This window comes from Gouania willdenowi, chromosome 19 (assembly GCF_900634775.1).
Source record: "Gouania willdenowi chromosome 19, fGouWil2.1, whole genome shotgun sequence".
NCBI classification, from domain to species: domain Eukaryota; kingdom Metazoa; phylum Chordata; class Actinopteri; order Blenniiformes; family Gobiesocidae; genus Gouania; species Gouania willdenowi.
The window spans coordinates 12,568,213-12,581,648 of NC_041062.1; the positions used below are offsets into that span (position 1 = coordinate 12,568,213).

Genomic DNA, 13,436 nt, shown 5'->3' on the forward strand with positions numbered 1-13,436 from the left:
GACCGCACTTGTATTGGAACAGATTTTACTTGAGGTATTCTTACTATTATTGTTCTTTTTCCGCACCATCCACCATTCTGATTTTGGTTATGGGATGCATGCCGATCCAATACACTTTCTTTCGTTTTGCTGATATCAGACCGATCACACCCTTAGTTTTCAATATCATTGGAAGTTTCTTGATTAGTCTGCCGCTACATATGGCTAGTTATAGGAATAGGCAAATATTAAGAGCTACAGTTGTACAGGTTTGTCAGTCGGTGTGTGTATGTGCAGACCTTCCGTATCGGTGCACTACCTCGCGCTCTCATTTCTAATCAATTATTCTTAAAAGATTAATTAGCAACAGCACAGAATCAATACCTCATAGCTCAATAATCAATAAATGGTCACAATTCAAAAATGTGGTCTAATTAATAATCAAGTATCTGCGCTGCAGTGTAAAGCTACAGTCAATCCTGGAATCACCTCCACATGAAGCAAATCGGTGATTATTACGCAGACATTAGAAGACAGTGACATTTATTCAAGCTTCACTGCAGCATTACAAAAGTCACTCTCGTCTATATTCCCACTCTCAATCTCATCTCTGAGTCTCAGCCTCGTCGCTCTTTCTTTTGCTCACAGCAGGATCTAAAACAGCCGATCTCAGCCGCGCTGATTCTGCCCTGACCCAGATATATTCACGTTCTTTCTCGTTGAAATCCTTTTAAAAGGACGCTGCACCTTTCTTCTTCCACACTAGCCTGTGTCATGGTTAAATCATTGCACCATGAGGATATACTCAGGCAAAGTGCATCACATTTAGTCTGCAAAGCCTCTCGAGCAGTCGCTCGGACTTGTGTTTGTGTGCATTGCGACGCTGACCTGCTCCATCCCAGGGGAGCTACACCACCCACTGAGTGCTTCAGATGACATGAAAACTTTAACGTACTCCATATGAAGCACTTCTGTCGTATGATTCAAGTGTTTGTCAATATGTTAGTCCTGACTGACTGAGTGAGCGTGAAACTCACTGACTTTTTACCAAATACACACCAGCAATGGAGAAACTAGACGGCTTTAAACCAAGAGGCTGTGGATGTTTTTCTAAACTGTAAATGCATCAGGAACTCTTGTACACTTTATTAGAGCAAGTGTTTTGAGAACGCAGTGATATTTTTTCCCAACTTTTGAAATGTCAGTCATCTATACTGCACTTGGCACAAATATCTGACCTCAGTGGAAGTCATTCAAATATTGCAAACCAACATTATAAATGTAGTCACGTGTCCTGATTATCGATTACACGTGTTGCAGATGATTTAAGATTTAACATCCTAGGCTAAAACTGTACAAAATGTGCCATAGTCCTTAACATCTCTCATAATAAAACACTGTTGAGTGTTTTAACTGAACAACTTTAACTCACTTAAAGGGTCCATGTTAAGATAAATCAACTTTTCTGTGCTTTAATCATCATAAAAGTGTTTTTTCATTGATTCCCTCAATCGTTAGAGGGTGATTTGCTCCTTTCTTACTGCAGGGTGAGCCCAAACACCTCGCTCCACTTTGATGATGCGTTCCCACTTTGATGACGAATTTGACGCGGCACTGAGCTGGAGAAGCCGCGCCTCCAGGAATCTCTCTGCCGTGATTAACATGTAAACAGACACGCCCACGAAGGTGAGCATTTCAGCGTCCTTCGCGCAGTGCTATGTATGTATTTTCTACAGTCTATGTATGTACCGGTGAACGCCCCGCCCCCACGCTCTGTCTCGTGTTTGTAAAGCAGCATGAGCTCAGCTACGGAGTGGTCGGGAGGAGGGCGGGCCGTCCTCTGGCCCTACGTCACCGTGCGGGGAGGAGGAAGTCAATGTCCCGTCTATAGACACGCCCACTCATGAATATGCATAAGCAGGCCGTAAATCAGCCTGTTTGTGTAGAGTTGATCAGAAAGTGACTTTCCAGAGGCTAAAACTCTGGAAAACAGGCGAGTTTGGGAAACACTATGTTTTTGGGGTTCTTAGAACAAATGGAGATGGGTGATAAATAGCATCACATGGGACCTTTAAACTTTATTTCCACAATATGTAATAGAGAACAACCCTAAAGGTGAGGACGTGTTTTCCTCTTCTGCTTGTTTTAGTGGCTATTGGCAAACAACATAATGGGTCTTATTGCCAGCAGCTGCTATGTTTGTATAAAGTCAGGTTTGCTCAATAGTTCAGAGCTCTCGGTACGCTTTAGTTTGTCAGATAAATTCAGTTAGTAGCCAGTCTTTCATTGATAGCTTTAAAGATTGTGAAAGTGTGAAGTGTCTTCAGGTTTAGCTAAAGATTTATCAAGAGAAATCGTATAAGTACGCTAAACTTATGAACCGAGGAGCAAAAACGAGGTACAGAATGAAACTGTAATATTACTCTAAGGAACCTAAAGAACCCCCTTTTTTTAATACTACAATGACTCCAGCACGCCCTAATGTAAATAAACCATATATAATGTAATAAACCATTATAATATTATGATAAATCATATCAGTCCCATTTAGGTTTTAGCATATAAAATGCATACGTTAGCTGTGTATGGGGAGGGAAAGTATGACACGTGTATAGCAGGTCTGTAAGAGTTTTTTATACATTGACCAATATTTCCTTGAATCTAGAATTTATGCTGTATATTCACATTTCCTCTTGGAAGAAGAGAGTTACTCAATTTTTTTACATACATGAATGCACATGGCGATTATCATTTGAGAAATCATTGTTGGGAATCACATAAAGATCACAATCTAAATCACGACCCCGTGTTAACCACATGTTTAAAACCAGACACTGATCACCCAAACATGCTTCATGTGTGAACTTTGAAGCCATTTGTGTCTCGGAGCATGCTTGCACTGATTAAGAAATGTAACATTGTCGATAATATGCTGAAACGTGGGCTGTATGTACACTGGACTTTGTGCTGATCAGATGCAGAGCACGACTCTCACTCTCTATGTTTCCCAAGTGGGGCTTTAGCAGAATGTTATACTTATTCAGCCCTCTGGCTGAACTGATGGAGTTCTCCACCTATGATCGCACTGCATTGAACACACACACACACACACACACACGCGCACACACACACGAGAAGCTGTTGCCCAACGGCGCGATTCAAACACATTTACACCCACTGAGGTCGTGCGAGACTCTGTGGATGTGAAAAAAAAAAAAAAAAAAAAAAAAAAATCACTGAGTGGATGAAGAACAACAACAAATCAGAAAAAGGTTGAACACAACCGTGAAGAGGCACAGCTGACGGAGATCACACCAGCTTGTGAGCAGAAAACATCGAATTTGAATCGACAAGACACACACAAGCACACACGCATGCATGCGTACACAGCTACAGAGTAATCAAACGGGAAGGCTCCAACTTAGGTCCGGGGACCTTTTGAGGTCCATGACGTTTAAGTTTCCTGTTTCTGAATCCTGCATATCATGTAAATCTTTCACCAATAACTCGCTTGCATTAGTTTCCTTGAACTCGTTGCTCTTGTTGTGAATAGCCATCTTACGCTGCAGCAAGACTAACACATAAATATTTAAATCCTTCCACTTCATCCAGCTACACAAAGCCTTAGAGTTATAAAAACTATCCAACATTACTTAGCCTGAGTCAGTCTTTGGGTTTAGGTTCATTCTAAGGAAGTTTGATCCCCTTCATAATGTATTCAATTACCAAAAGTTGAAAACATTACATTAGTTTCAAAACGTTTAAATATTAATGATTGAACTTTTACACTATGTAAGCCTGAGGCATGTTGTATTATTACACTACATTAATATAAGCTGTGGAGGATGACGTCTTGTTCTGCTAAACTGGATGATTTTACGTTTCAGTCTGTATTTCTACTTTCATTGTAATTTTTTTTAATTTTTTTTTATCAGTTTCCTGTCTTTGATTGGATTTCTTCACAGTTCTGCTTCTCTTTGTTCATGGACTTTGACTCTTTTTTGGCAAACGCTCGGTTTCGCTCTCATCGGCTATGAAAAGATAATACATAATTGATTCATGTATCCTCAGTTGTGTATTCTAATGCTGACAGAAACCCTTACACGCAAACACATTACTGTTTTTTTTTTATTTTTTTTAAAGGAAACAAAACACAGCATTACATAACGTGTCTAATTTCAGTAACAATTGAACCACGATTAAGGTATACACTGGGATTTTTTTTGCAGACTTTGTTTTATTCAATACATCTGCTTTGTTTTGGCAGCAGTGAATTCTATTAAAGTCCGCAGAGGATTTAAAAAAAGTCAATTATTTTTTGTTGTCAGTGTGAAACACAAACTGTGGAACAGAAAATGAAAACAAAATCATCTTTGGAGCTTATTGTTGTATTTGCATGTGAGCTTACTAACCACACTGGGCCAGGGTTGGGGATCAATTACATTTACGTCTTTATTTATCCGTGTTTACGATTACAGTGACAGGCATTTTTCCAATTACAATTAAAATAACAATTATTTCCCCCCTGAAAGTCAGTTACATTCTCAATTAATCACACTTACTGTGCCTGAAATAAACAACCCGATAAAACATACATGTCTTCTTGTGTTAGCTTTCTGTTAGCATCTCTAATGATAACAGGTCAGTTTGAACCATGTATTAAATCAGCTGTAAAATACACTAAAAACATAATCTATCATCTAATTCATTTTTCATCTCTTGGTTACTTTGTTAGGCTTCTTTACCAATGAAAACATTTGTATTAATATTTTTGGTGTGGGCGTCTGAGCTTTTTCTGTGTCAGTATAACCCAAAATTATTATTTATTTTTTTTTAATGGTAAAATGATCCTAAAGAGAACTGATAGTGGGAAAATTCATATGAAACACATTTTAATAATCATTAACTATGTATGTGTAAGCCATAGAACTACTATTTAAATTGTTTGTTTTTGTAGAATTTCCCTGAAATTCCATAGAAATGGCCATAGAATTACAATTACGAGGTCAATTACCTGAACTTAATTACATTTCTTTTGTCATTGTCGGTGCTATGAAAGCAACTCAAATCATATAATAGTTGGGTTTCATCTTTCCAGGCCTGATTTTATGTAATATTTGAAGGGAGGACGTGCATTACAAGGGAAACCATGCATGTCACTCCAAATGTAAATCTCATCCACTAGATTTTTAGACTTCAACCCTAAATCAACGACTATGCTTATAAAGCAGGATTAGAGTATGGATGGACTGATATGGCTGACATACAGAGATGATGAAACAGTGAAGCATTCAATAGGCAAAGTCCAAACTGAGGACACTTGAGGATGACAAAAGCCAGAAGACAGCAGCGTAAAAAGAAACGGAGTGCAAGAAGGACGAGAGAATGTGCAGATAACGTATCCAACAAAGTCATTCTTTGTGTGTGTGTGGAGGCCTGCAGCTCATCCTGGAGAACAGAAACCTGCAGATCACGCCTCACATGCTGCACAACAGGAGACCAGATTCACATCAGCATTCATACATCCTCTAAATTGCTTAGCAAATCTGTACTGGCAGCGCTCATGTGTATGAATGAGGGTCTGTCTGCGTGTGTGTGTGTGTGTGTGTGCAGTATGCGCTGTGAGGTGCTGGTGCTGATGATGCAGACATGGAAGTGAAAGGCTCCAGTTTTCAATGACACACTCCTGTAAAGTGTTTGTATGTATGCAAATTAAATGCAACTGCTGAGCGTTGAGGTTTGTGTTTGGACCCGTGCACTACCGTGAGACTCATCATTGTAATAGGAGCGTTCAATATGTGTGTGTGTGTGTGTGAGGCTGGGGAGTCTCTTATTACCTCAGGTTACCGCCTGCAACCAACCAGTGCTGCTGCTAATCGAAGCCTATTTGCATTGAGCTGATGGGCAAATTGAAAAGTGTCTCCCTCGTGTAAGGACCACCAGGATGATTTCTGAACTTTTGTTAGAAAGGAAAAAGGAAATTTAAAAAAAAGTTAAATTAGATAAAGACATAAACATCCTGATGGTGGAGAGCAAGGTTGGGGTCAATATTAATTGTAATTGCATAATTGATCATTAATTACAATTATGGCATATTTATAATTGTAATTTTTGTTTATATGTTGCTGTCGTAATTGTAATTAAATTGTAATTGAGTTCAGATAATTGACTTTGTAGTTGTAATGGCCAAAAAAAAAATTCTATAAAAATTGTCAATTATAATTCAAAGCATGAAGACTTGGGAACCATGTTACAGTTCCATGTACAGTTCTACACATGTGTAGACAGTGGGATAAACGGACACAAAAACACCACAAATATTAAAACCTATATTTTCATATTTGGGAATAGATAGCAGAGAAAATGATTGTAGATATTTGTTTTAAGTGTATTTTACAGAGATTTAGGATCCATTAAGATGCTAACAGAAAGCTAACAACTTTTATTAGGTTTTTTATTTCAGGCTCAGGAATTGTGATTAATTGTAATTGAACTTTAGTAATTGAGAACGTAATAGTAATTGACTTTGAGGATAAAAAAAATAACTGTGAGAGAGAGAGAGAGAGAGAGAGAGAGAAGAAAGAGGTTCTTATGAAATACAGGGAATGTGAGACGGAAAATTAACTTCAGGAATGGGGAATGAATTAGAGTGGAAATTAATCAGAGAGCTGCTGCAGCCAAAGGCAGAGAGGAAGTACATTTCAAACAAATATGTCTGTGTGTGAATTTCTTATAGGATCACAATAGTAAACACACAAATGCAGAAAGCAAAAAACTGGTTGAGACTAACTTCCTCAGACACAACCTGCGTCAGAACAAAGAGTGTAAATGTTCAGTAAATCCCTTTATGCCATCATTAGAACCAAAACACACGACCTAAAGCAGCGATGTCAAACTCATTTTGGTTCAGGGGCCAAATTTGGATCAGTTCAATCTCAAGTGGGCCGCAGATTATAGGTATGGGGGGGGGGAAAAAAAGAACAATTTTAACATCATCAGTTCAATTCACTTTAAAAATTATTAATTTCGTTACCAATTTTTATGTAATTTAGATCAATTTTGAGGAAATGTGGAAATATTGAGTTATTTCCACAGTTTGCAATTAAATATGACTGCATTCATGTGATATAAACCAAAGAAAAATGCAAGCTCCTAAAAATATTGTTGAGTTTTATTAAATTGGTGAATTTAAACTAAGTACAACTGAATTATTTGGCAATTTACACAAATAATTCTTTGTCATTCATACTTTCTCCTGCGGGCCGAATTGGACGCTCTAAAGCAGTGGTTCTCAAACTTTTTCCTTTTTCTAAATCCAAGTACCCCCTTTGCTCAGAAGACTGTGGAAAAAAACAACTGTAGGGCACATTTTAAAGAATCCCCTTTTATAAATAAGTGGAATAAAACAATCTTTATTGGCTCCTGAATAGATTATTTTCATAGTTTTTATCATTTCTGGTCATCTTCTGCTTGTATTTTTAGTTCACGCTTTAATTAATGTCATTTCCATCATCAATACTATGATTATTATTTTTAATTCAAATCAACATTATAAAACCAAATATTTTTAACGCTTTCATTTGTTAATATTCCACTTTCTCTGTTTCAAATTACCCCCGTAGTGAGAAACACTACCCTAAAGGGCCGGATTTGGCCCCCAGTGACTAATAAAATCCACCTGAAACTGGTCAGCAGTCCATCACCATTGTTGAGATTTACAGCAGCTCATGACATAAATAAAACATTCTGCATCCATGAAATCACTGAAACATTCCTCCCTACTGAGTGTGAGAACAATCGAAAGTGTAGGTAGCAATAAATAAATACAATCTATAGCTTAAATATAGTGCTCAGTCAGCTCTATGCAGAGTTGTCCTGCGTCTCGCCGTGCATGACGTGTGAGGTTAAGTGTCTGGATTTACTGACACATTAACTACGGAGATTGATCCTCCTCCTGTAGGACAACAACTTGAATGTTCAAGTCAATTTTCACCTCTGCAGAGTTTGCCGGCTCCGTCTGAATCAATTCTGTAACCTTTGTTAAATCCAGCGAAGCTGTGTTCAAGTTGAATGTCTTGCGCGTGTGTGTGTGTGTGTGTGTGCGCACTCACCAGCTCGATGAGCTCCTGGTAGCACACCTGTCCTTCTTCATTGCTCTGGACCAGTGCTAACAACATGTCCAGCTTGGAAGGGTCCAGCTGCACTTCATGGTGCTCCACCAAGCTGGTGAAGTTCTCCACTGGAATGAAACCGGTGTTCTCTGGGTCCAGCTGGGAAAATAAATAAATAAATAAATAAACAAACAAACAAACAACAGACCACTGTCAGATTGATGCAATCAAAGATCTTATATGGAAAAGGCATTACACAGGTTTATAATGAGCAGCTCTGCAGAGACGGAGTCAGTTCGCCCGAAGGGACTGTGCATCGGGATTTGACAGCTGAGATGTATCTACCAAAACTCCACAGATAGCGAGAGGTAATGAGAGCTGCAGGGTTCACAGCTTTAACTCAGACACTGACAACGCCTTCAAATAAACTGGCATTCCCTCTATGAAACATTTCAGAGCTTAACACCTGCCAGGAGAACATAATATGTCATTCAACAACAAAGAAAGAGTAAAAGTGGTGGAAAAAGAAGACAGGGTGGTTGTTGGTGATGATCGGCGCACTGTGGAGAGACCTGTCGTTTGAACCATGTCATGTCTGATACATTAAAATGTCAAAAATGTTGGGTTTTTACAAGCAAAATGTGAATAAAACTAACAAATCCCCCCAAGAGGGATTTGAAAAGTAAACGTTAAAGTCACTGTTTCACAGCATGAAGACAAATATGAACAGGCATGAGTTGAGGATTTTAAGAGGAGTATTTTCCACCTAGTCTAAAAACGTAGGATAGAGGGATATGGAAGAACCCGCAATCCTGATAAAAAGGTGCAACCGGGTCAGAAAATGGATGGATGGATAGGAGAAAAGACTCATCATGGTAGTAATATGGTTGGCTATGTTGCCTTATGTAAAAATAATATTGCATTTAATTCCTGATATAAAGACTCGACAATGGCTTTCTGTAAGGAGGTTGCATGCCCTTGCCCATGTCTGCATGTTTGCAGAGTTATAGTCTGGCATCCTGTCCAAGAAAAACCCTTATTGTTTTATGACTTATCCATTTAGTGCTAAATATAACACAGCTAAACAAATTCCAAGTTACATATTGTTTCTGGAGGGCTGTAGTTGTGCATGATTTACGCATTTCCTCCCTTCACACAAAGACCTGTTCATCATGAGGGCTTGTTTCAATGAAGCATGTCAGTCCACCTCTAGTCACTCTTAAAGCTGCCCGTCAGTGTGGCCTCAATTAGTGAGCCCCACGGCCCCATTGGTGATTACCAGTGATGCTTGTGCTGCTCCTTCTAATTGACTAAAGCATGAGAGAGTTATAAAAGTGAGTAGTTGTTTGGGAAGAAGCAGCAGGTTAAAAACAGCCTGTAAAGTATAGGGTGTGTTCCTCAGCTTGGTTTGTGTAACATGGGGTTTTTGTGGCTTCCTTGGAGCTTAATGTATTCTTTTTTTTTTGTTCACTTCCACTTTTCCGCCACTATATACAATCCATTTTCTCTCCAATGGGGTGGTAAATTTCTCTTGCCAGTTCTCTTTATTGTTTCTAACTGTGTTTGTGAAAACGTGCCCAAGGACAAACTGAAGCGCGACAAAGGGTTCACAGGGAGAACAGTCCTTGAACGCTCACATGGTCTCATTAGGTTTTGGAACATAAAATCAACAAGCTGGCATTGTTCTGCGTAAAAAGTGCCTTCAGATGTTGCATCAGGATGTAGTCAGTCATTCTAGATCGACGCCACAAGTGTACGGCCGCGTCAGGTATGGGATGTATTCTTCTCAGACATGGGAAGACTGAGATGTTTCTTTTACTGCCATGTGTGTGGCTCGGAGCTTACAGGTTTTGCTGCTCTACAGAGAAGCAAAGAAGATCAATCAAGGAATTGAGTCTATTTATTTTGTGTCTTCTTGTGTTGTGTTTGGGGATTTTTAGAGTTATTTAGTTCACATGCATACTTCTATTTCCATCCAATCATTCTGTAACCCCAGAAACAGGAACGCCTCTGTTGAGCCTAGCAGACATGAATTAGTTTGATGAATTTCCTGCATTAAAAACCCTGGATATCCTCCATGCAAACATGTGATCCCCACCTACTAAGAACTGTTTACACTCTTTGTAACATAACCATGGACTTTGGTCTTCACACAAAGATAAAGTTCATCCTCAAAACTAATTTTGGGGGAGGAAATGTGAACCGTGATGGGGGGGGAAACAACAGAGCCGAGTCTATTTTTAGATAATCCCTTTAACTCCGTGTTCCATGGGTGTTTGGTAAATCACAGCCCTATTCCTCCCTTTGGAAGAAAGGAGTGCTATGGTTCAGATAAAGCCAGTGTTTACAGTGCATCAGGATGACATGTGGAGTATTTTCACCAGGAGGGAAAGCACACTTAAAAAGACTGGAGGTGGAAATAGTGGGAGAGCGGTAGGGCTGGTATAGGTTGATAAAATGAAGGATGTCAAATTAAAGAAGATGAAAGAGAGGAAATGTGGAGTGGAGAACTAGAAGAATACCAAAAGACAACAACAAAAACCAACACAAATGTGCAACCAATAGTAGTACCTCAGACTTTGTGGAAAACAAACGGAAAAAAACTGAATTCACATTCTGACCTGTTTCTTTTCTCTCGCTCTCTTTACTTAAAATGCGACCACAACAGGACACGGAAATGCCTCACATGGATGTTTTGGGAGAATATCACGCATTTACACTATATCTTACCAACAAAAAGAGCTAATAACTGTCTATAAAGTGTGATAAATAAACAAATATGTCCATTTCTGCTAATAAATCCATTTGAAATCTCTTGCAATGTGTAATAACTGGTGATCGCGTTATCCTGTGATTAAAAATGAATGCAGAGCTTCATCTGAAGAGTGTTTTTAATGTGAAAAAGTGGTTCAGATTATTAAGACTGCATTCAAATCTGAAAAGGCACTGTTACAAAAGCAAGTTTAGCTCATATTAGTTGAACTGGTGATGAATTTAAATTGTGATACATCACGGCAGAAGCGTCTACAATCACACATTTTCATTGTATTTTTCTTGTTAAACAGGTGAGGGTCTAGTTGCAACGTAATCTTGCATGTTTCCTGGGTAACCATCCCATTTTTGTAAATCATCTAAGGCAGAACAAACAGTAGTTGGCTATATAATTTCTATTTAGCATGTTTGGTATAATTTAGGGAAGTCTAATGGCCAGTAAAGTTATCCAAACAGGGAAATACAATGAAACGGAAAGAAAACTGAAAAGTGTGACATGACGAGGAAATGGATTTGCCCTGGAACTGATTTTTGGTCAATTTTGAAACAGAAAATCTGATGTTTTACAATAAAAAAAGCTGCACTCTGTCTAACTCTACAGCGAGGCCTCTTCTACTTTCCTTTAAGAACTCTGTGATACACTCTAGTGCTCTGCATCCACTCGCCACAGAGGACAGATAGATCAGATTCTAATGTGCTCCTGGCTCAGCACGGGCTGACAGGGGGAACACAGAGCCACGCCAGGGACGTCTGATTACTGTCAGGCCTCCATATGTCAGCACATCGCTGTACCACACAGGCAGCAGCAGCAGCGACACCGATCCTCGCTGCAACACAGCCCCACAACTTTATAGGAAGCTGAGCTGCCATAATGCAGACACATCTCATACACCAGGATATTATTCGGAGAGATGTGTTCTTTTTACATTTTAGGCTTATTCATCATTACACTGAGATAAGTGCTGGCTTTAGAGCTGGTTGGCAGAAAAACGGGAACAGATAGAAGACTAAGAGACGGTTGAAGTTAAGAAAAGGAGAAAAAAATTAGAGAAAAGCAGCAATTCATCACTGTAAGGGCGACACTTTGACTGAATGCATGTGTTTCTATGGTTACCAGTCGCATGTGTGTCATCCCTTTCTTCCTTTTCCCCCCCGTTTTTTTTGTCTTGACAATGAAGAAGCGAAGGAAGGACACAGAAGACGGTGGGGGGCGAAAACAGACGATGAAAGAAGGACTTTAAAGGCCAATAATGGGGAAAAAAAAAATATGGGATTGGATGGAAACTGTGATAAGACAATATCATGTGCAGAGAGGCGTGGCATATGGGAAATCTGAGGTATAAGATAAAATAAAGTAACTGGACTCGGCTGTAGAGGAAGTCAGTGGGGGGAGATGAACAGGAATGGGACCGTGGGTCAGTGTAAATATAGCCGACACCATGAAATGATGTCAGTGTTAACACCAGGAACTCTATTATCTTCAGCTCACAGTCCTGTTGACCCCACAGGGTCACTATACAAAGCAACGAGGCTTTAGAAACACAACAAACTACAGGGATGAGGAAAAACTGCTTACGGAGCGTAAATGTGAGTTTAGCCATTGTACAGTTAAAAAATATGTTAAGTAAATTGGAGCAAATTGAATGTAGGAGTGAATGTGTGTTTGTGCACTAATCAGTGCGGTGGACTGGTGATCTGTACTGGTTAGAGCGGGTGCATTCATTATTTATCCAATTATCTGCTTTTTATGTTATTTTTATCAGGTTGTAAAAATCCAGTCAAAGCTGTTCTCACAATTAAATCAATCAGACTTCCCATGATAAAAAAAAATATGGTTTATATTGTGTGCAGATATTGTAGTTTTATAAGGAGGATTTTTTTTTATTTAATAGGGCTGTACTTAATTTTAAGTTTACTTATGAATCTATATATAAAAATATACTATTTTTGTCTGTAATAACAAAAAATAAAAAAATAAATTTCACGTGCTCGATTTGAGAATGAGTCTACATTAAAATCATTAATATATTATTAATCTATATATGTAAAGTGTAGTGGGATATATACAGTATGTCACCATAAGTCTCTGGAAAGTGTGGCGAAATCCTCACTGTTATTATTTTATCGATACATTAAAAGGAGCAAATCATCTACAGCTCACTGTAATCTTTGCACGTGCCTCAGCAATAATTACTATAAGATAAATAGGAATGAATGAAATAAGATGAGTCATTTACACCCAAACTGTAAACATAATTTACTACAGTGTATATTATACAGACTTTAATTATCCAAATTATGTCCTTTTGCACTCATTTACACACATGTCATCAGCATAAATGATCTAAAGAGAGCCTTAAAAAGGCATTAAAAGGTATTTAAAATTTGGAAGACTGCCACACTGGTGACATTAAAGAAAAGGAGCACGTGGGTCAGTGAGTGACCTTGTGGTAAGGAGCCAATATTATGGCATACATTTACATTTTTTTGATTAGAGTCACCAGGGTGGTGGTACCGACTCAACCATCACCATAGCATGTTCTCCTGAGCCGTTATTAGCCTCGTATCCAGTAT

At 38.7% G+C, this 13,436-nt stretch overlaps 1 protein-coding gene across 4 annotated transcripts in view; it reads right to left on the reverse strand.

The window, feature by feature from the left end:
* rhbdl1 (rhomboid, veinlet-like 1 (Drosophila)) overlaps positions 1-13,436 on the reverse strand; it is a 69,121-nt gene that overhangs the window by 38,258 nt on the left and 17,427 nt on the right. For all 4 annotated transcript variants that reach the window (XM_028477115.1, XM_028477116.1, XM_028477113.1 and 1 more), the window contains exon 2: positions 8,091-8,249. In XM_028477115.1, the coding sequence (XP_028332916.1) occupies positions 8,091-8,156 (66 nt within the window). In that variant the 5' untranslated portion in view covers positions 8,157-8,249. The remainder of the gene's footprint in view (positions 1-8,090; positions 8,250-13,436) is intronic.